The sequence below is a fragment of the Argentina silus genome, assembly GCF_951799395.1.
Source record: "Argentina silus genome assembly, chromosome: 14".
In the NCBI taxonomy this organism is placed as follows: Eukaryota; Metazoa; Chordata; class Actinopteri; order Argentiniformes; family Argentinidae; genus Argentina; species Argentina silus.
In genome coordinates, this window is record NC_139668.1 from 16,091,596 (window position 1) to 16,115,785 (window position 24,190).

A 24,190-nucleotide genomic window follows, 5' to 3' on the forward strand; every position below is an offset into this window, starting at 1 on the left:
ATTGATAGGGTGTTATGTGGCTGATTTTGAGACCGTTAATTGGCATTGTGGTGTAATCAGATTAAATATGGCATGGCCTGGTTGAATGGCGGCCATTGTTGGCGCCTGCACGGGGATTAGTATCTGATCTTAATTCACTCTCTTGTGTGCTGCCAATTCGGTAATGTCAGGAAAGATTAAAATATGACGTGATTCAGACTGAATATGAACAAGGGCAGAAACAAATTCAACTCTTCAGTAGCTCGTAGATGACTTGAAATGGTTTTGATGTGACGCTGTATGTGTGTTGTTTTAACATTCTGGTGTTGTTGTTCCAGATCTGCAGCTGCCGGTGACAGAACCAGACATCAACAACCGCCTTGAGTCTCTGTGTCGGAGTATGACAGAGCATGCCCTGGGAGGTACTAACCCAACACACACACACACACACACACACATGCCCTGGGAGGTACGGGAGCTGCTCTCCACGCCACGGTTTACTGCTGGAACAACACACACACACACACACACACACACACACGTCATAGAATACTACACACACGCTAACACAGACGTGTATCTACTGTTCTACACACACACACACAAAGTGTCTAATTTGGAATTACTGTTTCAGTGAAAATAGGTCTCAGGCAGTCAGTGACAAAACAGAATACATGTACTGTCCTGTCGGCCTACTGTGAGTCTGGACTCTCCAAAAAGAGGTTCTCTCCAGCCAGGGTGTGACTACACAATGAATCCACACGTAGTGCAGAAAAAGAAGGGGGGGGGGGGGGGGGGTGGTTGGATAAACGCAGTAACCATTCCCATGTGAAGTAGAGTTTAGCTTTGAATAAAAAAGGGTGTTTTTTCCCCCTTGCGAGTGCAGAGGCAGAGACAGTGGCCCTCAGTGCTCGGCGAGGAGCAACGGACAAGCATGGCTTTGTGTGTGTGTGTGTGTGTGTGTGTGTGTGTGTACGTGCGTGTGCGTGCGTGTGTGTGTGTGTGTGTGTACGTGCGTGCGCGTGTGTGTGCGCATGCATGTGTACAAGTGTCTGTGTGCGTGTCTGTGTACGTGTCTGTGTACGTGCGTGTACGTGTGTTTGTGTGTGTACGTGCGTGTGTGTGTGCGTGGTAGTTAGAAGCAGAGGTGGGCAGGACGGGAGTGCTGTGAGCTCAGGAATGCCAATCCAGACGGGACCCTTCCTGCTCTCCACTGTACCCACCCATACACACAGCCCAACACATCCAGTCTGCGTTGGACAGATAATACCATACACATGACACCAAAGGTCTCCTAGGTCACCATAGCTCTGTGGAATAGCTCTGCTCAGTATAATCTGAGCCCTGAGAAGGAACATACTGTACACAGTCCCTTGCTCAATCATTGTTTTGTGCCTCACAATTACACCCTACACTTATCATGGCTATAAAATGATGGGGAGGCTTTTTACTGACTCATTCTCTCCTGTGAACCGCTAGTGGTAGAAACAGTCCCCCCCCCCCCCGTCCCCCCCCCCCACACACACACTGTCTGTTGAGCCACGCCAGAGGCAACCATTGTACAGTTGATATGTCATCCCATCTGTGTTTTTACAGTTGTGTTATTCCTTAATGATGGAGATTAGGCCGATGTAACATTTTGACCGATGTGGATTTATCATGTCCTCTCAGGTTTAATGCTGTAACATCACAAAGCTTAATCACATATCCCATGTTGAGAACATGAAACATGGCAGTCAGTGGGTATTGTTTGTTTAATTTCCGTGTGTGTCCAGAATCCTGTGCTCAGTTTGGATGAACTGCTTCGTTCTGTCTTCTGCCCTCTTCTCGTCTGTTTAGACGGCGTTGACCGGACATCTACGATCTGAGAGGAGGACCTGAGGGAGACCAGGGGAGACAGAGCTCGTCCAGGAGGCTCGCACGGATAGGTCACCTTGAGGTCATGAGTCCTCCCCTGCCCCCACCTGCCCATCAGGCACCCCACAGCCAATGGGAGAGGTCATCAGGGGTAGGGCGGGGTCCAAATAACGCTATGAGCCAATCAACAAACGGCTAACACAGGCTCCACATTGGCACACGTTACATCACAACGAAACGCACGTCCTCAACCCCCCCCAGCACGCTCACAACCATCTGGGTCTTGGTGAGGAAGGTGAAACACTTAAAAAAAATAAAAACCCCAGTGTTGCACCTAGACTGAGTAAACTGCCCACTAGAGTGCCTGAAGAGTGCCCTCTGTGGGCTCTGGGAGACATGGCACTCAGATCAGCATTGGAAGATTGGCCCGAGGAAACCCTGGGTCTGGTTTAAGGGTTGGGCATTGAGACTTTACTGACCCCCCTCCCCTCTCTTTCCACCCCCCAGTCCCTGTTACAGACCAGAGCTCCCATATGTATCGTATGACATCACTCGGAGCCAAAAACAAACAAGCAAACAAACAAACAAACAAACAAGAGGAGAAATCTTGGCTTTCTTCCACAGTTTGTTTGAGAGTTTAGGTGAGGAAGTTTTAAGAGTTTGGGAGGTAGAGCCCTTTGCTCTAGGTGTATAGTGTGACAAAATAGCATTTATATGTATTGTATTGTTTGTATGTACGTATGTACGTATGTATGTATGTATGTATGTATGTATGTATTGTTTACATAAGATGCTACTATCAAGGGTACCGAAAGTTTTATACATTTCAGGTATGAATGTTATCTATTTTTGTAAAGCATTGGCATATTACCATAGTTGCTTTATAGACTTATGTCCCACGGTAGCTGTCATCATAGTTTACAACCTTGTTCGTTTGGTTTTCATTTTGCTTACCAGCAGCCAAGCTGTGTTGACATGACAACGCTACATGGAGAGAGAGGGACGTAGAGGAGGTGTGTGGAGGGAAGAGAGAGGGATGAGGAGGCGATAGAGGAGGGAAGAGAGAGGGATGAGGAGGCGATAGGAGGAGGGAAGAGAGAGGGATGAGGAGACGATAGAGGAGGGGAGAGAGAGGGATGAGGAGACGATAGGAGGAGGGAAGAGAGAGGGATGAGGAGACGATAGGAGGAGGGAAGAGAGAGGGATGAGGAGACGATAGAGGAGGGGAAATGAAAAAAACTAAATATGGGGGTCTGTGAAAAGTGATTTTTTTGAGGGAGAAGAGGATGTCAAAAAAGGATGGACTCATGTCAGAGGCAGGAACTTTGATTTGACCGAGGGAGATGAAGATGGCGTAATGTTATGGGTCAATTCATGTGAACGAGATGATTTAGAAAGTGATATTGTCACAATAACATACAATTGCTCATTATGAATAGAGAAACTTATTCAATTATTATCATTTGAAACTTATATCAATAAGTAAGCTTTTGTACCTGCACATGCTCTGCATTGAAAATATGTTCCGTGCATTTGATGAGACTGTATTTGGATGTAGGATGCCATGAAGATCGTGTGTCCCTGAACGGGTGCATGCTGTCTGGGTTGGTGACCCTGATTTAGGCTTTTGAAGTCAGTGTGGGTCGCCATTACTATTTTCTATGGGTCTCTATTCCACATGCAGGTCTGGTTGTGATAGGAGGAGGGTCATTGGTAAGTCCAGGGTAGATGCTTATGTTGCATGTTATTTCTCAGTAACTTGAGACAGTGAAAGACCATGGGGCAGTAGGGAGAAGACAGACTTACTTACACTAATAGGAGGAGAAAAGCAGGAAGTCGTTTTTAGTGAGTCTGAACAATGTTGCTAAGAAGATTGGTTCTTCCCCGTTACCGCGTAGCAACATTAACCCATGAAGGGTTTAACCGTTTTATAGCCCGAGATTGCGCCCTTAGTTGTTACCGCCACCTGGTGGCCAAATGGAGTGCAGGACAGCCGGGCACTTTTGACTTCTGTTGATTTGATTGGAATTTGGTTTGTCTACTTCAATTTCTTGTCTTTTTTTTTTTTTTTTTTTTTTGTCTTAATATTTATCTTCAGTTTATTGTGTGTGTCTGGCTTACAGACTTTATAAAGGTAGGTGTATGTTAGAATAAGCTCTTTAGTTAACAGCCTGGCTCTATTACTAGCCACTGTGTTATTTTTTTATACTCTTGAGTCAGGACCTCTGTTGGGTTGTTTTGCATGGATGGGGGTCACTGACATTATGCCTGTAGGGGTTTACGGTGTTTCCCCATTTGGAATAAATTCCTAGGAATTATTGTGAGTTTTATCCATAGTTTTGTCTCTTTTTTTCTTTTAGGGTTTATTTTTAATTCTAAAGTTGTTGTTGTTTTTTCGTGCTGCACTTAGTGCTGTGATATTTTGTTCAATCGCAATAGCAATGGCTACATGTAGTAATAACAATGCCAATAATGTGCAATTCATCACCCACAAGAGAGGGATGAGGAAAGACTACAGGGGCAGGGGGACTGGAGTTCAGAAAAAGGGACTCTCACTTGTAGACCTGAACTTGAGTGGAGAGATGGAACCAGCTTAATGCCAAATTCACATTCTCCTTCTCACTGCCAAGAACCCCCCCTTCCTCAGCCGTAGTAATGACAGCCGTCTTTGAGCTCTAGCTCTCGGACTGAACCACCTTGTCACAAATGAGGGGTGGTGGAACTGTGGGTGACACTGACGTCCCACCTCCGTCTAACCTCAAACCTGTTCGCCAACTGCCAAATAGATACGATCCCCTTTCAGAGTGCCGCACTTCCCTGGTTCCTCGAACCTGAAGGGCAAAGCCCTCCTCCTGTAGGGACGCAGATGCCTGTTGTGAGCGTCTCTGAGTTAGTCTGATGTCACTGCTTCAGGAAGTGCACTCGGTAAACATACGTTGCCTTATACCGGGACGGTTACAGGAGGTCCCATCAAGGCCGTTTTTGGCATGGACTCTCTGTTGGCATGGTTTGGACAGCACGTAGTGGCATCATGCAGTATGTATGTTAACTGATTTCTTAAAATCAGTAAATCAGTGAATCTACATATAAATCAGAGCCACTTGTTGTCACTGCCATATGAATCGATTCTATTAGCAAATTCAAATGATTATTTATTCATTTTTTTTCTATTACTGTTGCAGAGGTGATTATTGTATTCTCTTAGATGTATTATTTAAAGTACCATATGTATTAACTTGCTATGGCTGGTGACCATAAGTACATCTCAAATATTAACATAGTTATTTTTGTTTGTTTTATTTTGAACTATAATCTCTAATTTTGTATTTGATGGTAGGTCATGAGACACGTCAGTGTCTCGTTAGGATTAGTTTGTGCTTTCTGATGCTCTAGGAATGAGTGTGGCCCACATGGCTGAGGCCGTCTCTAATGAGAGGGAGCAGGCTGTCATTGAACTCATCTGGAGATTGTAACTCTCAATGCTGTTTCTGATCACAAAGTTCACTTTTGATGGAGCCACCAGCAAACAAACTGGAGAGAGGGGGTGACAACCCTATTGAAACTTTGCCAAATACAACAGGTTGTGGTAACCCTTGAACACCCGGTATTATTGGTCGGGGTGATCGCCGTCAGTGATGACACGTTGGCTATGAACATGGAGGGCCCCAGGTCTGGCCAGTGAAACCTAGTGCCAAAGCTAATGTGGCTAGTGATGACACCATCGATGATGGCAAAGCATCAAGGGAGAAAAGCAGCAGGGCAGGGGATAGAGGTTGTCAGAGTGAGACACACACAAACACACACACACACACACACACCACTACCAATAAGGCTGTGTGTACAGTGTACTGTACAGTACAGTAAGAGATGAGAATACCGTTCATATAACTGCAGTTGTGTGGTGCAGCCCGGTGAGGAGGTGAGGACTTTGACTCCTCCTGAAGCTGCCCATCTCGTGTAACAAAAGGGTTTATTTTTATATTTTTCCAAAGTGCATACAAACTCTATGGGCTCCCCCTGTGGGACATGAGAAAAGCTGTACCCAGTGCAGTATTAACAGTTAGATGCAACCTTGATATTCCAAAAAATATTATTATTTAATTTAGTGTAAATGAAGACTTATGCTGTTTCTTTTTCTTTCTTTCTTCTTTTTTTTTTTTTTTTTTTTTACTCTTTTTTTTGTTGTTGTTGTTGTCATAGAGTCTGCACATTAGTCAAATCGCGTCGTTATTTGATGGCGAGACATTTTTTTTGTAAACTCAAAAGCATCCATACTGTAATAGTTCTACCGCTTTACTGTGCTATTTGTTTTGTTTTTGTTATCAAAGAGCCGATGTCCTGTATTGACTGCAGGCTTACATATATATTTGAAAAGAATATCCTATGTTTAAGAATAAAAAAGAAACGAGAAAAGACAAAAAAAAAAAATGAATGAAAAAAAAAATATGAAAAAATGCAAAAAATGTATTTATATTTTAGAAATGCATGCATGAGGCTGGGAAGTCATATTTAGAATAACAAATGGCAGTGCCTTTTTTGTACTCGAGACATTTACCCCAAATGTAAATGATTTTATATGGACTTTAAAGCTGTAGTAATATTACAAGAAGCAACCAGTTACAGCTGTGGTGATGGTCAAAATGGTGGAATCATCCGAACTGCTTACAAGCTCTTCAATGACATTTATAAACTTGTCTTGTTGGTGTTGTGTTGCAGGCAAAACATATTGAACACTTTGAATATTTTCAACATTGGCCTCGTGTTGTCAGCTTATTTTGTTCCTGTACTCAGTAGGTACTTTTTCAATGCTGATATGAAGTTATGAATTATACCAGTCTGTACAACAAACGTGTGTGTGTGTGTGTGTGTGTGTGTGTGTGTGTGTGTGTGTGTGTGTGTGTGTGTGTGTGTGTGTGTGTGTGTGTGTGAGTGTGAGTGTGAGTGTGTGTGAGAGACAGAGACAGAGACAGAGGAGAGAGAATGTGTGAGAGTGTCTTATGAGACTGTCTTGCTGTAACTTTGTAAAACATTTCTTCTCAAATGTACCAGAATGCTGTGACTTGGCACAGCCCGCTTCATCCTAGGCTGTCACTGCCGCTGCGTGGCATGAGAGGAAGGAAGCCTCTTGGCACCAGTATTAAGGGATTCTAGGGCCACTATACCCACGGTTCAGTCAGGGCCTAACGGTTCCCCAGGGCCTAAGGTCACTTCAGAGCCACCCACGGTCACTTCAGAGCTACCCACGGTTCACCAGGGCCTAAGGTCACTTCAGAGACCGAAGTCCACTGTACACTTCATAGATCATGATCACAACAGCAGGAGTCTCCATAGAGGTGTTGAATGGACTCTAGCCATTGGTGACAGGCCAGCAGCCTGTCTCAGGTTCTGTGTTCCTGTAGCTACTTGTCAGCTGGGATTTGGGTTTTGCTGTTGAGAGCAAATAGTTGCAAGTGTTGACGCTCATCAGTGCTTTTCAAAATGCCTTTCTGGAGACTCCTCTGTGTAGATGTATGTTGCCTTTATATGGTAGAGTATGATTGCTATGTATTCAGATTGGGAGAATTGCAAGGGTGTGTGTGTGCGTGTGTGTGTGTGTGTGTGTGTGTGTGTGCGTGCGTGCGTGCGTGTGTGTCAAATGAATGTTTTGTATTGTGGGGTCTGTTCAAACGCTTGATGTCTTTGTGATAACCACAGACAAAAAAAAAGTATTAAAGAATAACTTGTATAACTGCCTCTTGATTGTTCATTCGCTCGCTTGTTAGTTTCTCTTACAGTTCTTCACGATTGCTTGAGCACATTTCTTGAAACAGTATTCAACTTTTCAAAACAATTGACACAATTTGCCAAAACACCGGCTCTATTGCTCTGACAGGTGCCTGTTTTGAGCGCATCCCCCGAAAACGGACAATTGAACACAATTTGCCTGACCCCTAGAGGAAAGAGAGGTGATTTTTGGAGTAGATTGCAACAGAAACAAACTTGAACTTGACACTTGACAAACTTGAACTTACGCTGCGGTGAGTCTCAGTTATGTATGGGATCTAATCTAATTTTCTTGTGCACCACCTTGTGCACCACCTTGTGCACCACCTTATGCACGCAGATCTGTGATTTACGCGGCAAATGTGCATGCGGATCTCCAGAGTGGATTCTAATAAATGGTGCCTAAGCAAATCAGTGCATCAGAACAGTATCATTTGTCTTATAATGAAACATGTATTCCACCATTCATTTCATAAGGACACACACTGAATCGTAACTATAACCAATGCGTAAATATGCATTGTGCAGGTTGGACAACTTGAAAACAAAGGTAAAAAAAATCAGTAAGAATTTAACTCAGCAGAAACACTGTACTCTTGTCATTGTAATATATACTGCTCCTGTTACTGAGAATATGAATGCTTACTATAAATATGAATGAAATTAATCTAAAATATTCAAAACTAAGCAATTAGCTACAACAACAAAAATGTCATTACTGATCGTCAGTTGAACTGTTACGCAATGAGAGTTTACATGTGTGGAGTAGTGATTCACTTTAATGGGAGAAATAGCTATATACTGGTAGAACCTAAACTGTTAAAACTGTGAGTTTTGTTTTTCTCACACACACTTGTTGTGTCATATACAGAGTTATGTTAACTGTCTTGCAAAAAGGTGCTTAACATTTGCATTTTGTGTGAAAGGAATGTACTGGTTTGAAAGTACTGGTTTGCTGAAAATGTTACTGTTGTGCCCACGTACAGGACTGTTAATGTTCTTGTAGAGGCCTTGTGAGCTGCAGTTTCACACAAATGGTGTTGTAAGCAATCGAGAAAATCTGTAACGTTAACCGTCTCGCATTCTGTAATGCCACACCAGAGCAGGAGATCATTCTATTGGCTGCTCCAGTCATGACGGGTACCGCCTTTTTTCGCAACAGCAGCTAAAACAGCTGAGTCATTCTCCAAATCAATCCCTGCCTGCACCCCCATTTTCTAACCCCAACGCAGTGGACAGAGTGTACCGTTTAAACACGGGACTCTTCAACAGCTATCTGCGTTCATACTTCCTCCTCGGTCATCCATCTCTTGATATCAGTTAGAAGGCATGGAAGCACAGAGATCAATGATATAGTTCTCACATGCAGATTTATTGTCCTTTGTTAAAAAGTGAGCACAGTACAGTACACTGTGTAAAGTAATAAAAGTGCTGAAGGAGCCACAGAATAGGTCCTTACAAAAAAGGCCACAGAAACAATGCAGGAGCTGTCTGACTGACTATAGCGCTCATCTTCTCTCTCACACACACACACACACACACACACACACACACACACACACACACACACACACACACACACACACACACACACACACACACACACACACACAATACCCCAGTGACTTAATGATACAGACTCACAGCCATCAGCCAAGGTGTCCATTGATACCACACCAGTCCATAACCTACTTGACTCTAATGTTCCTGTATGTTACTCTACTTAAACATCCCTCATTTGTTTCAGAGGGAAATGGGAAACGCTGAAGATAATTCACACATTACTGTAGACATAGACAGACAATAGGTTATGCATTAATATACATCGCAAAGAGGAATGCACTCTACTCTGTAAAGTGCAGCATATTTTTGACATTTAAAAAGGTAAATAGAAATCTGAAACATGTATTCACTGACGTACAGTACACAAACATTTAGAAGGGCGAATGATCTCACGACCTACCAAGAGGTGAGGGGTCAGTGGACTCCAACTCTATCTCACGAAAAACATCGGTAAGGCTATTGGCGATAGAGTGGGTCTCGGAAAATTCCACAAGGACGGGGGAAAAAACACACTCCTAGACCAGAACACACACAATCCTCACACACACATAACAATGTACTGTACAGACTAGTTACATACTGTACCTGACTTACACATAATGAGCGATGCCCTGCCCAATTGAGACCCTCCCTAAAGAGTGACACGCTCTCTAGACTTTAGAAGAGGATGCTGACCCATATCAGTCATGTATTAGTGAATACGGCCATTTAAAGACTTCAGTTACGTTTCAAAATGCTCCACATTGTATGGGATTAAAGAGCAGATGGTGATATGTGGTCATCTTTCACTGCACTGATTATACAGTTGTCATCCAGTCACGGCGCTCTAGAATGTGGAAAACTTTGGTCCTTTTGATTACAGATAAAGACAGCCATCAACACAGAGAAACATGACAGTACCTCACGCCATTTAAACCACACTGTTAACACGTTAGATGACCCTAAGATAAGCCATCATGATTGGTACAGAGAATGTAAAGTGGTTTGGGGTAAATACATATATGTGCTGCTTCCCAACCTGGTATTACCTGTCTCAAACCTTGGGGTTAGTGACAGAGCATCTCAGTGTTACTGGGTGGATTTATATATGTTGAATAAGGATGCGATACAGTACCATGTGAAAGGGACACTTGGCACATTTCACCAGAATAATCCATCTTCTGAAACACATAAACTTTCAGATCCAACAAATGAATAAGTTTGGCTCAAGGCAGATTTAAATACATACACAAACGATTATCAAGATCCAGATGTGATCCACATAGCATATAGTTTCCATTCATTTTAAGAATCTTCTTTAGTAGATAAATGCTTTGATTGAATTGAGAACAATAATAATAATAATTTGATTTGAGCTGATGCAACATTCACTTTAATGTTACAAATGTTTCTATAATGTGCTTTCTGAGATGTAATAACGGTAATTTAATTAGATTAATAAGTGATACAATAAAATAACAGGGTCAAAGGTCAAAGTGTCTGTCAAGTATTGTAAAACCACCAATTGTAGATAACCAATTGAGCCAAACTATTCATAAATATTTTCTCTCTCTCTCTCTCTCTCTCACACACACACACACACACACACACACACACACAGGGCCCTAGGCTGACTGCAGAGACGGCTCCGTGGCCGGCTCTGTGGCCGGCTCTAGGGCGGCGACAGGGACAGAGGGGTCTGGTCCGGGCAGGAGTCCAGCCTGTGGAGGATCCCCTCAGCTCCTTATGAGGGTGAGGAACTCGTCCCGTGTTTTAGGGTCCTCCCGGAACACCCCCAACATAGTGCTGGTCACCGTCTTGCTGTTCATCTTCTGCACCCCCCTCATGACCATGCACATGTGACTAAAGGGAGGAGGAGAAGAGGAGAATAAGATGCAAAAATAAGAATTTATTGTTTTACAAAATTTAAATGGAACAATGTATAACAAACTTTGTGGGCTTGGAAAGTCTTATTTTGGTCAATTAAAGATGGTTTGGACAATAGATAGATAGACAGATAGATAGACACATTTGCTGGGATGTTGAAAGAAAGTGAGAGTCTTATTTTAGTAGAGATGAAGTTCAAAATGGGTTGATTAATGGGTTGGATGGATGAATGGTTGGTTGGTTGGTTGGTTGGTTGGGTGGATGAATTGAAAGCTTTTATGAGGGTTGATAAGATTTTCTGGGCAAGCCCATTCATTATCTGTTGGAAATACATTGTGTATTACGTCAATGAACATCAAGATCATGTCTCTATGGGTCATTGCATTAATATCATTCAATGGTTGCAGTGATAAGAGGAGACATACGTCGCTTCAATAACAACTCCAACCCCTGCAGGCTGCAGAGCTTCAGTGATCGCCACGGCGATTTGTTTGGTCAACCTCTCTTGAACTGAAGAAAGACAGATAAACACAGTCAGAGTTACAGACGGAGAGCAAACTTAACCTCTGACGAGATCGCACATGACATCTCATCTCCAGCAACACTACTGCTACCAGTAAACCAAATGAACCAAAAAACAAAAAAAACATTATCTACCAGGAAAGTGTGTAAAAACAGCAGAAAAAGTACCAACTAATTGAGACAGAAACATTTAGGTTGACATCATTTTATTGACTGTTGAAATATGTGCAAAATGTGAGTAGAAATGTATCAATAAAATACCTTGCAGTCTACGGCTGTAGATTTCAACAATCCTAGAGAGAGATTGGGGGAGGCACAGAAAGAGACCTCATTAAATCAGAAAACTCAAGTGTCAGGACTTAGGGTGAATTAGGGTGAGCAAAGAGGGGCTTACAGTGGCGAAGAGGGATTCCACATTCTTTACAGATAGACTGGAGACAGGCATGACAGGGGTCAGACAATGTGTGTGGAGGGGGTTTCGGAGAGCTTTCACCCTACTGCCTGCTATTCTGTTGGGTTTTTAGTAGGCCTACTCTTGCTGCACTCACACTGTACCGCCTCACTCTGTGTGGTGCAGTGGGGCTCTGCAGTGTCCCTGAGCGTGAGGTACTCGGTGAGACTACCGACTCGTATGGCACTCTGAAGCGAGGTTGGAGAGGCTTCACATGATTCGCGGCATGCGCTGCCCTCAAAGCGAGGTCAGGCGCAGCTTGAGCTGAAGTTCAATGTTGTTGAACTCTGGACGGTGCTCGCGCTACTTTAAATGCCCACGGCGTGCGTCACCACATAGGAAACAGCTGATTATCTGGAAGAAAAAAAAAAAAAGCTGAATTGAAAACAAATGGCTCGCCTCGCGCAACGCCGCTCATTTACTTTCAACAGCAGCTGGGCGGCAGACGGAGAAACCGTAGGGTTCCCTTAGGCGGCGCCAACTCTATGCTCGTCCACATAACGGCAAAGTTATAGAGCACCGCTTCTCTTAAGCAATCACAATTGAGCAGCTGGTGCTACAGAGTGGCTTCCTTCCTTCATGCCATGGGCGTAGCGTCCCATAGGCTAGGGGAAGCTAAGCTAAAGTCTAAGTCTAAATACGAGTCATAACAAAATTAGTGATTCATCTGGAAAGTTGTTGAATGGGTGGGTTCATCTTTTTCAAAATCGCCACTGATACAATGACTATGGCGAAATTCACAAGGAATTTGAGTGGAGCCAGGAAGCATATGAGCTCCTCAGTACTCGATTCTGTTTGTGTCGCCCAACTGTCAAGTCGCTCAGATCATCGGAAGTCGCCGACATACATTGAACATGACTGATCTCCGGGCGCTTCGTCGCGAGTGACTACTTCAGGTGTGAACACGCAAAGTCAACATATACAGCGTGAGGTCATCCCAGCCTTGTTACAGACCGCCGTTCCTTCCCCTTTAACCAAATGCCCTTTTCCAAGTTCATCCTCTCCCAGCAAACACGACCTCCTCTATCGCTGCACTCCGCTCACCAAATGCCACAGAACAAGCAGATTAGGTAACTTCAAAATGGGACAATTTACAGAGTTATAGGGAACAAAGTGTTGTTGCATCCGCTTGAAAGACAGCCAATTTAGGATTTGGGGGGGGGGGGTTGAGGAGGCATTTAAGATTCAGAGTTGACTTCATAGCAGTTTAAATTTCAAGTGTTCTCTGATAACTGAAAAAGAAGAAAAGATTCCTCTTCTCCCGCAGAATGAAAGTGAAAAAGTTCTTTCTTCTTTTTCAGGTACTGTCAATCACACGGAGGAATGGGCAATGTCACCTGGAAGACCCTCCTCAATATCTTGTCTCCAAGTTTCAAAAGGACTTGTAAGGGGGAGAATTACTGTGTGTGTGTGTGTGTGTGTGTGTGTGTGTGTGTGTGTGTGTGTGTGTGTGTGTGTGTGTGTGTGCTTATGCGTATATGTGTACATGCCCATGATGGCTCCAGCCCAGGAGGGGGAGGGGTTAGTGAAAGGGGCTAAGCCTCAGGTATTGAGGTCAGGTGGGATCAGTCTCCTCTGTCACTTACACACACCTGTTAATCAGCTCCCTGAGCTCCCTAAGCTGTCCAAGTAAACAGTACCATCAGAAACACTCCAGCGCTGCTACAGTGCATCACACCACAGCTAGCAGGGACTCAGCCATTCTGGGCCAGACATGAGTCAGACTCTTTGCACACTTGCCTCCGAGTGTTCCTAAAGTATGATTTAACAGGTGACCCTTCTGTAGCCGGAAGGACTTAAAGGAACAGATTACATATCCACAGATGAAACCTATGAGTTGACTCCATTGATAATGGTATAATCAGCATAATCCCTCCCCCTATTCCCCAGCATTCCCCCCTCCACCACATGAGATGTTAACGATAAGACACAACCAGATTCAGATCACGATACAACAATAATGATAGGCGTATTTCCTGCCAATGCATGTCCCTCCCCATCCATCTATAGGATTTAGAAGACAGGTTTAGAAACAGTTTCCAGGCGGTATGCCGAGAGCATATGCAATTTGTGAGAGGCGACACATCTTGCCCTGCAAGACTATTCACAATGTATTCTCTTACCTGGCCAGCTTGCTGAGTCCCAGAACCCTCTTATTGGGGAGGTAGCCAATGTGGACCTGGGGATTACAAGAAACACATCATACAATTAGTTGTCTACTGTAACAGGTTGACATTACATACATACAGTGCCCTCCATAAGTATTGGAAAGAGGAAGCATATTGTCTTCTTTTAGCTCTATACTGCAACAGTTTAGTAGAGATTCTCGGCTTTAATTCAATGGTTTTTCTTTTTCAGATTGGGTTAACCAGGTCTCTTTGGTCCTGGACACCAATAGCAGACTCCAAAGGCAGATGCAAAACCTATAACCAATACTACACATTGACAGCTCTCTTATGCCTGCACAAATGATGTGACGGAACACACCTGACTAACCAGAAGCACCTGTCAAACCAATTTTCCAATACGTTTGGTGCCCTGAAATAGGGGGACTATGTGTAAAAAAAGAGTTGTAATTGTTAAAAAAAAGAAAACATTGAATTAAACCTGAGAATATCTACTTTAACCCCATATCAACTGTTGGATTTCAAATCCAAACTGTTGGAATAGAGAGCTAACATAAGAACAAATGCTTCCTCTTTCCAATACTTATGGAGGGCACTGTGTCCATACTGCCCCAGGGTTGGGGTTAATTCACAATCCAATCGCCTCCTTACTCTCTGCTGCCTATAACAGACCTGGTACCTGGTACCTGGAAACCCCAAGAGAAAGATGACAGAACCTCCTAACAGAACTAAACAATGGCAACCGCCCCTATTCCCACGCATGTGTCAGTCTAAACCAGCATCTCACAGTGGGAGTATAGTACACCGTACATGGTGGGGGGGGGGGGGGTCTGGTCGGGGTGTGGTATGGATGAATAGTCAAACCATCTATTATACCTTGGCAGGAGCAAGAGAGGGAGAAAGACATGAATCATAAGACGTGAAGTGAAAACAAAAGAGTGACGTGACCGGAGGCTTTCAAAGGGGCGGAGGGGCGGAGGGAGACTCACGCCTGAGCGGTGGAGCAGCATCAGATGACAGGTGGAGGAGGAGAAAAGAAGCTCCCTACTGCAGATGGTGAGCTGTTACTAAATACCCCCCATGCCTCTCTGCCCCTCCACCCCTCTCTGCCCACTCCCCCCCCCCCCCCACCCACCCACCTCCATCCCTCTCTGCCCCTCCACCCCTCTCTGCCCACTCCCCCCCCCCACCCACCCACCTCCATCCCTCTCTGTCCCTCCACCCCTCTCTGCCCACTCCCCCCCCCCACCCACCCACCTCCATCCCTCTCTGCCCCTCCACCCCTCTCCACCCACTCCCCCCCCACCCACCCACCTCCATCCCTCTCTGCCCCTCCACCCCTCTCTGCCACCCCAACCCCCTTTGCCCCACCCACCCACCCACCTCCACCCCTCTCTGCCCCACCCGCCCACCTCCACCCCTCTCTGCCCACTCCACCCCCCACCCCTCCATCCCTCTCTGCCCACTCCCCCCTCCCCCACCCCCCCCACCTCCACTAAAATGTCAGCAGCAATTGATGACAGACCAAGAGACAAAGGGCAGTGGCAACATGCATGCAAGGATTTTCTCCTCCTCCTCCTCCTCCGCCTTTTTTCCTCTCCCTCTGTTTCTCCTCAGTTGTGATAATGTCACATAAAGAGACTGTGGGTGAACTCTCTTGGCCCTCACCCAGTCTTCCCTCCCTCTGTTTCTCCTCAGTTGTGATAATGTCACATAAAGAGGCTGTGGGTGAACTCTCTTGGCCCTCACCCAGTCTTCCGTCTCTTTGCCATTGCTACTCGCTGTAATTCAGCAATACACTGAGCAGGGGATCAAATCAACACATTAATTTCACCTTGTGTGAAAATTGGGCAGGTTTGCAAATTGGACTAAAAGTGTTGAAAAATTTGAAATAAAAAAAAAAACGTAATCTCTGAGGAGGTTTTAGGGGGGAAATGATTCAGAGTAACAGCAGAGTAGACAGAGAGGGGCTGTTGGCTCATACCTGAGTGGGCCACGGTGAGCGTGACGGACACTAAAAGCGTTATTAAAGACCACAATGACTGACTGGACCGTCGAGCACGCTCCGGAGGAAAATGAACAAAAAAAAAAAAGAAAAAAGAAGAAGAAGAGTGGCGACCCGTTCTCTCTGCCGGCAGGGGAGAAATGGGTGAGTCATTTGGTTGACGGACGATAGTCCAGATAGACGCGCGGGTAAATAGATGAGCGTGTGGATAAGAGGCAGCGCTTATGGCAGCGACAGGGAGCTATCAGCGGGGGGAAGGAAGGAACACAAACAGCCCTCTGACAGGCAGCCGCTGACAAACAACACGACAAAGAGAAAATAAACCCTTTGTGTGTGTGAGTGTGAGTGTGTGTGTGTGTGTGTGTGTGAGTGGGTGTGTGAGTGTGTGTGTGTGTGCGAGTGTGAGTGTGTGTGTGTGTGTGAAAAACTCTTGAGCCACGGCTGCCGCTATCATCACAGCCCATTTGCACGGTGAAAGGGATCAACTGCCTTCCTCTTTTGTCTTAAATGGCAAACACCTGCAGGCTACGATGAGGAGGAGAGGAGAGTTCGAGGGAGGGGGGGGGGAGTTCGAGGGAGGGGGGGGAGGCTACGAGGACCTAAATGTCAAAGCTGAGCATGGAGAGCAATAATAACCATGTTTCACTAAAATATCCACTACTAACATGATTTGAGCTGACCTGCTGGGTAGCCTCTTCTCTTTACGGGTCGCTTAATCACAGCTACGCTCAATTAGAAGCCCATCATTGGACAAAGACCTTATCCATCTTCATATGACCTGCTAGAGGAGGTTTCCTCACAGCTGCTATCTCTGGGTTCGTTAGCAATCAGGGACACCTACAGGTATAAAGAAGGCCACTCATTTGCACAGGTTGTGATATCCCAGTCCCAAGAGCCTACAGGTTCAACATGTTGGTGTGAGGATGGAGGGGGGGGGGGGGGGGGGGGGGTAGAGGTGTGAGAGAGAGTGTGGAGTTTTTGGGGGGTGCGGAGGAGTGAGGGTCGGGTCTTACCCTGCCAAAGATGGGCACCAGGTGGTGCTCACACATGGAGAACATGTCGATGTCTTTCACAATCACCATCTCGTCGTGGTCCTCGTCGAAGATGGCGTCATTGAGGACGTCTGGAAGGCAAGCAGAGTGAGACGGATGAGAGTCCGTAGAGCTTAAGCCAGCCAGAGACAGGCTACACATGGGAGCCAGCCAGCCTGGTCAGAGACAGGCTACAGGCGAGAGCCAGTAAGCCCCAGCCAGCCCCAACCTAATCAGTTTCTCTCCATCCTGCACCATACAGCCTCTGTTTCTCTCTGCCTGCCTGGTAAATACTGTAATTGTATCTCTGCTCATACCCTCTTCCTGTTGCACTTTATTTCATTTTTTGCTGCTCAGGGCTCATATCATTGTTCAAATAAATCCTGTTTTATCTGTTTGTGGCGATGCGCCTGCGTTTCTCAGAACGAGAGTTTTAATTTCCTGACTGCTTATCTGCGGGACTGGGGTGGGGTGGGGGGGGGGGGGGGGGGGGGTGAGGAAAGTTTCCGTGGTAACACAGATGGAGAGGCGGCTGTGTTGTCTGACTTGTTGCTTCAGGGTCCTGTGGTGTTGCATCCTGCCTGTTTGTGTGTGCAGCTGCCAGGTTTGGGCGTCATGACGATAAGGTCACTCGCTGAACCAACAAGATAACTAGCTAGATAACAGGTGTGATTGATATGTTTTCTGAAGGGCTTACAGGTCTGAGTGAACACCGTCTCAATGACAGACAGGCGCACGGACGTGCATCGCTCAGATGTCATTACAACATCAAATTCAGCATCGCTACTAGAATCCACTGACTTGACAGACAGCACATTTTATAGACTCAAACTACAGTCTGTCTCGCTGTTCTCTGATAGTCTCTGTGTCATAGATTGGGACTCTACAGCATGTTAAAACGCGTGTTTATCTCCTAATGAGAATCTGGGATGAATGACACTTCGTTTCTGACAACGTCACCTAAGTCAGTGCTTGAAAGGCGGTTTTCCACTCCAGCTAAATATGCTAAATGTCCCTTTGCCAGCCCAGCGTGTGTATGTGTGTGTATCTGTGTGTGTCACAGAAAAATGTAGCTGATTTATGCATATGTACTTTTGGTGGTACCCCCATTGAGCATGTCCCCACTTATAAATACCTAGGCATATGGTTTAACAAAGACTTGACGTTCAGAAAACATACAGAGGAGCTTGTTAAAAAGCTAACATTTAAGGTGGGCTTCTTTTATAGGAATACATTGTGCCTTTCCCTGAAGAGCAGAAAGGAGATGTGCAATCACCTTACTTGATTATGATAATATCATCTACCAAAATGCAAAACCATAGCGCCCTTCGCTTTATAACAGGTGATAGTTTTAATACTCATCATTGCATACTTTATCAGAAGGTCGGCTGGACCTCGTTAAAATCCCGTAGATCCCTTCATTACTCCCTTTTTGTGTATAAAGCCCTACTGCAAAAACTCCCGGCTTACCTAACCTCATTATTAAAATTCAAGGAGATAAATGACCTAACCCGTTCTCAGAATTGGTTAACTCTTCAGGTTCCTCGGGTCTCCACCAAATTGAGTAAATCTGGTTATGGCGCACCTAACTGCTGGAACAATCTACAGAAAAAAATCAGTTGGATGTTCTGGTGCCGCTTGGGCAATTTAGGGTGTTAATTGAAGACCTCCTCAGTGAAAGATGTGATTGTTTCTCCTAATATTTTGGTTTTATATGGTGTACTGATTTCTGTATTGAACTGTGTTGTATTTGCATGTGTTGTTTTGTTATTGTGTAAATGTTGTGGACAGGGTGCACCTGGCAAAAGAGTCCTTGGTCTCAGTATGTTTCCCCTGTATAAATAAAGGTTAAATGTGTTTCCGGTGAAGCTGCACTGATGAATGAAGCATCGGCCCCAGTTTATGTCACAGCATGCTGAGGGCAGCAGCTGTTCAGCTTAGAGAGCCATCACTAGCCTGGTCCTTTACAAGCACCCCGACCCAGCATGTACACACACACACGCACACGCCAGAACCACAGAAAATAGACAGGAAATCAAATCAGCAATCTCCTGCATCTCCTCAAGGCATCTCTCTCCCACGCACGCGCACGCACCCCCCCACACACACACACACACACACCCACGTCTAACAAAAATAAGAAAACCACACATACGCATGACTGAATAAATTACTATTTATTATTATTATTATTATTATTATACAAAATGCTTGCCTTACTTAGGACAGGATATGTCCTAAGGATGTAACAGCTGTTTCTTCAGCAGGAGTTAGTCCCAGCTCCAGCATTGACTCTGGGCTTTCAAATTCAATGGGATTTTGAATCCACCTTTTGTCACTCAAAATGTCATATCTCTCTGTTGGATAATAGCGATCAAAGATCAATGAGTGGAACTAGGTGTGTCTGTCAGTCATCATCAATCATGTTCTTCTATGTGATGTAACACAGTGGGAAATATGTAGTGACTTGGGTTTGGCCGTTTGAGTCGTGCAAGCGAGAACATGTTTTCAATTTCGGAAAACATCGTCGTGCTGTCCTTGCGATTTCAAATTCAGCTCGTTGAGAGATGAACATGTGTCTGCCAGATAAGACAATGCGAGACGCCAATCATCAGTGAACAAATCGGCAAGAGGTGACTTTTTCTCGGTTCATAAACTCTGGTAAGAACTCTGCCTTTGGAGAGCCAGCGCACTTCTGTATGAAACAGTAAGTACGTGTGTTCCGCCCCCATGTCAGTGCACAGCTGATCAAAAAGCCGATTGTTGAGTGCGCTGCCTTTAATAAAGTTAACAACGCGGATAACTTCTTTCAGTGCTTCGTCAAGATCGGGAGGTATTCCTTTGCATGCCAACGCCTGTCTATAAATGAAACAATGATTCCATATGATGTCCTTGCCAGTTGCCTCCTTGATTCTTTTCACAACTCCGCTGTTTCTGCCAGTCATATTCGCGGCCTGGTCACTCGTTATGTCTTTACAATTGCCCCAGTCCAGCCCGCACTTTGTAACCACGTAGTTGTTCAATACACAAAATATTTGTTCACCTGTCGGTTCAGTAGGACTCGTCAGGCAACATAACAAGTCCTCCACAAATTCATTTTCCCAATCGTACTTTACGTAAACAAAATCTGAGCAGTCTGAGACATCTGTGCTCTCATCGAGCTGGATTGAGAAATCCCCTGCTGCCTTTAGTCTTGAAATAAGATGCTCCTCAAAGTTGCCTGAAATATAATTAATTCTTCTGGAAACAGTGTTATTACTCAGGGGGATGCATTTTAATTTTTCCGCTGACTTTTCGTCAATGACTGTGCTAACCATGTCTTGCTGCAGGCAGGATTAATTTTTCTGCAACAGTGTGGGGCTGTTTCACGTGGCCACACGGTAAAAAACCATAGAGGAGGCTATCTGGGCTTTGTCATTTAATGTCACATTTCTACGATTTCTCAGCCGATGATTTAATCTCCTGCGCCTTCTTTCAGTGCTTCGTCAATCCAGTGGTTTATTTGACAACTCGCGGTGAAGTCTTTCCAAATGTCTTTTAATTTGGTTGGCTTCAAACTCTCATTTGTGAGTTTGTCGCTGCATATAACACACATGGGTCGTGCTTCCTGGTTTGAATTGGAATAATTAACAAAATCATATTTCCAAAAATAGTCTTTGTATGGCCTTGCCCCTGATTTTCTCTTCTTAGTAGGATGCTCTTCACCTGATCCTCTCGATCTCAATCCCTCGACCCTTCCATCTGTGCCATCATCAGCGGGTTGAATGTGACTGTTAGCAGGGATGGCTTCACGTCCATCCTTATGCTGGCTTCCAGCACGGGCGGTAGTTTGGCTAACGTTAGCTGTCTGGTCTTTAGCTGGGTCTTTCTTTTGTATTAGCCAAGCATCCATTTTTCGTGGCTGGCTGCAGAATCTGGCGGAATTATGGCGGAAACCGTGAGTGTGGTAGAAAACCAACGAAAACCAACTCATGTGGCTCAAATGTGTACTGCAGATATAAATCTTAAATAAAAGACTATGGAAGAAATTCTGCAAATTTATTTTGGCGACCCAAATAAAATCTCCTGCGACCCACCTGTGGGTCGCTACCCAGTCTTTGGGAAACACTACTGTTCACACAGAGAAAACGGTCAGACAATACATGTTTCCATTATCTCTGTGGGAATGAGGCTTAACGTTACCCCTAAAATGTGTAATATTGTGTTGGTGGGTCGGTGCGTGCTCTGCTTTCTCTGGCCTCCAACACAGGGAGACATACACAGCGACCCCCAGCAGGCGGGCAACACTGGCCTTTAATGACAGCTAATTAGAACCTGAGGGAATGTGAATGAGATAATAATGACAGTGTTCTACCACCCACTCCAGCACTATGAGTGGTTCATAATGGGATGTGGTGTGAACATAACACTACTAATACTCTAATTAGGTGAGTGGACCAGTGTGTGTGTGTGTGTGTGTGTGTGTGTGTGTGTGTGTGTGTGTGTGTGTGTGTGTCCACCATAACTGCAAGACCCTAAAGGAAGACCACCTGCCAATATGTCTCTCCAAGGCTCAGTCCTGCATCATACACAGTCACTTCCTGTATCCCCATCCTGTATACTGTACTCATCTATGTGTCATTCATGTGGAAACACACACACACACACACACACACACACACACACACACACACACACACACACAATGCATAAAGGAACTTTCTATGCTAATACTACACACACATGAATCGTCTCAAAAAACACACACACACCTATATGTCTAACTCTTGTTCTATGCATACATCTCAGAACATGAGGAAAACATCTCCCCCCATGCTACCCTTTAAAGCGTTATCTTCAATTCAGTTCAATGGTAGCAAATGGGTGGTGCAAATGGGAGCCAATCAAAAAGGGGGAGAGGACCACTGAAGCCTGTGCTTCTGAACACACTATCATCATGTAGTGGGTTGTACTGTTCTGTCTTACCGCTGATGTTGCTGTCCTCCCCTAGCAACACATACTGTCCCTCAACCTGGGGAGAGAAGGCATCAAGTACATTGACCAGGGTTTTCCTACAAAACACTCACAAGTTGTTCCAGATGCATGTAGAGAGCACACTAACACATTCCTTACCACAAACTAACTCCAGATGGGCTATCATCCATGGAGGATGGGGGATTGGGGAGGGGAGGGGAGGGGAGGAGAGGGACGGGACGGGTGGGGTGGGGTTAAAACTGCAAGGGGCAGCTCCCTGGCTCCACCACTCAAACCCTACAATGGGCCGCGGACAACTCGACTCTCATGAGAGTTTCGTCACCGAGGGCTTGGAGGATCTGAGGAGCCTGATAATATGAGCAGTTTTATAAGGATAGCCAAGGATGTGTTATGTATACGAAGATACTGCATAACACAAATGACCGTCTATTGAATTAATATTTGACAGAGAAGATAGGGCATCCTTGGGTTCTTGATCGGACATTTTCAAGGCGACTTACGCCACAAGTTCAAATTCAAACGGTTATTTGAATGCATAATAAACTCACCGATTCTTCAAGAACAACAACTTGAACAACATAATGCACAGTGTGGTAAAATGCAAAGTTTAAATGGCAAATAACATGCATTTAAGTGTCGAAGTTGTAGTTTCGAAGTTGTAATTTGCAGCGGGGAAAACACATGCTAGACTAATTAACAGTATTTGCTTTCGTCAAAGTTTTAAACACACAGTTTCATCCAAATACTGAATAGATTAAATGAGTAAATTATGAATTATTTATGTGTTGGGGTTTTTTCAACGCCTTCCTACCTGTAACACCTGAACATTACATGTAACGGTGGGAACAGTAGGCCTGGTGAGTAGACATAGGGACATGTCTATTATTTTAATGAGTAGACATAGGGACATGTCTACTCATTAAAATAATTGCCACCCGTACAACAAAATGCCACCTGTATCTCTCGCCGGCTATAGCCTACTGGTACCCATTCAACTTCAGGAATATATTCACCACTATATTGCTGAACCATATTTAGGAATATAGTTCAACACTGAACTAACTCACCAATGATTTTCTCCTGATAGCCCTTAGTGAAGAACTGCATGGCAGTCGCGGCTCTCCACGGAGTTTTAAGGAGCCCCTGTCTCTGCGGATCTTCCCCCAGCCCCCTGAGAATGGTAGTGTATGCGGCCGCTAGACTGGGCAGACTCATCTCGTTGTCTTCCATGCTACGGGTGCGCTCTTCCTTCCAGTTCTCCACGACTGAGGACGTGTGTGAACTCGACTCACCGGCCGTCCCTTGAGAAGCCACTGTCCGGCTGGCTTTTTTCACCACACCGTCAAAGTGTCCGTTTATAGCACTGTCGTTTGAACTGGCAGCTTGATTTTCATTTTGTTTCACTTGACTCTGTTTTGAGCGCTCCATAATTAAGAAATAGTCCCCTTCCTTCACTTATCTATGCCAAAATACTTTTTCTCGCCTGTGCGCAGTCAGTTTTTAGGCTACTGTTGTTTGTCACTGTCTTGGACTTAGCACCGTCAATTCTGTGTAAACTGCAAGGAGCGCACGTCGCGCATATTTGGTACCCCATCGCTTTATAGACACTGAATAATCCTCGTGAATTGCCATTGGTCGTTCATTCTGAGTACGTCACGCTTTGTCAGTGACATGCGGATGAAGTATGAAGGGTGCTTGAACTCCCTACTTCGAATCAGAATCTATATTTTGGTCCATCCAATCTTAGAATTGTAGACCTTCTCATCATGTGAACACTTCATCTCCATATTACTTTCCTCTGAAACTATGATAATATGCAAAATATTTCCATTGAATGCTTCTTGTACACTCTTGCAGTAAGAGACCACTAATTGTCCCACATTTCCAGAAAAAAATTGAAAGCCATGACCCCTTAAAAACATATCACAAGAAAAATATGTATTTTGCTCTTTGCCAAATGTAAAGAACAGTGAACAGTAATCCATTGTCACTACCAGCACCTGGGCAAGGAATGTAATAACTATTACATTCCTTGGATCTAGATGAAACATGT

The 24,190-nt window shown here is 44.8% G+C and overlaps 2 protein-coding genes across 2 annotated transcripts in view; one reads left to right on the forward strand and one right to left on the reverse strand.

Annotated features, from left to right (window-relative positions):
- samd4a (sterile alpha motif domain containing 4A) overlaps positions 1-2,835 on the forward strand; it is a 36,705-nt gene extending 33,870 nt beyond the window's left edge. The window contains exons 10-11 of the mRNA XM_083684646.1: positions 318-401; positions 1,819-2,835. Of these exons, the coding sequence (XP_083540772.1) occupies positions 318-401; positions 1,819-1,847 (113 nt within the window). The 3' untranslated portion in view covers positions 1,848-2,835. The remainder of the gene's footprint in view (positions 1-317; positions 402-1,818) is intronic.
- A 6,115-nt stretch (positions 2,836-8,950) lies between these two features.
- gch1 (GTP cyclohydrolase 1) lies at positions 8,951-23,694 on the reverse strand. The gene is made up of 6 exons (XM_083685163.1): positions 23,205-23,694; positions 17,146-17,255; positions 14,125-14,180; positions 11,812-11,843; positions 11,454-11,538; positions 8,951-11,004 (listed from the first exon to the last, which is right to left on the reverse strand). Exons 1-6 carry the CDS (start codon positions 23,563-23,565, stop codon positions 10,878-10,880), a joined length of 771 nt encoding a protein of 256 aa, XP_083541289.1. The 5' UTR covers positions 23,566-23,694; the 3' UTR covers positions 8,951-10,877.
- Positions 23,695-24,190: the final 496 nt, after the last annotated feature.

What these genes read in the sequence shown, in the direction of transcription:
- gch1 (XM_083685163.1), bottom strand. Translation starts at nt 23,565, where the DNA reads ATGGAGCGCTCAAAACAGAGTCAAGTGAAACAAAATGAAAATCAAGCT. An exon ending in CTATCAGGAGAAAATCATTG is followed by an intron (nt 17,256 to 23,204) that starts GTGAGTTAGTTC and finishes CTTGCCTTCCAG; the next exon opens with ACGTCCTCAATGACGCCATC. An exon ending in GGAGTTGTTATTGAAGCGAC is followed by an intron (nt 11,005 to 11,453) that starts GTATGTCTCCTC and finishes TCCTCCCTTTAG; the next exon opens with TCACATGTGCATGGTCATGA.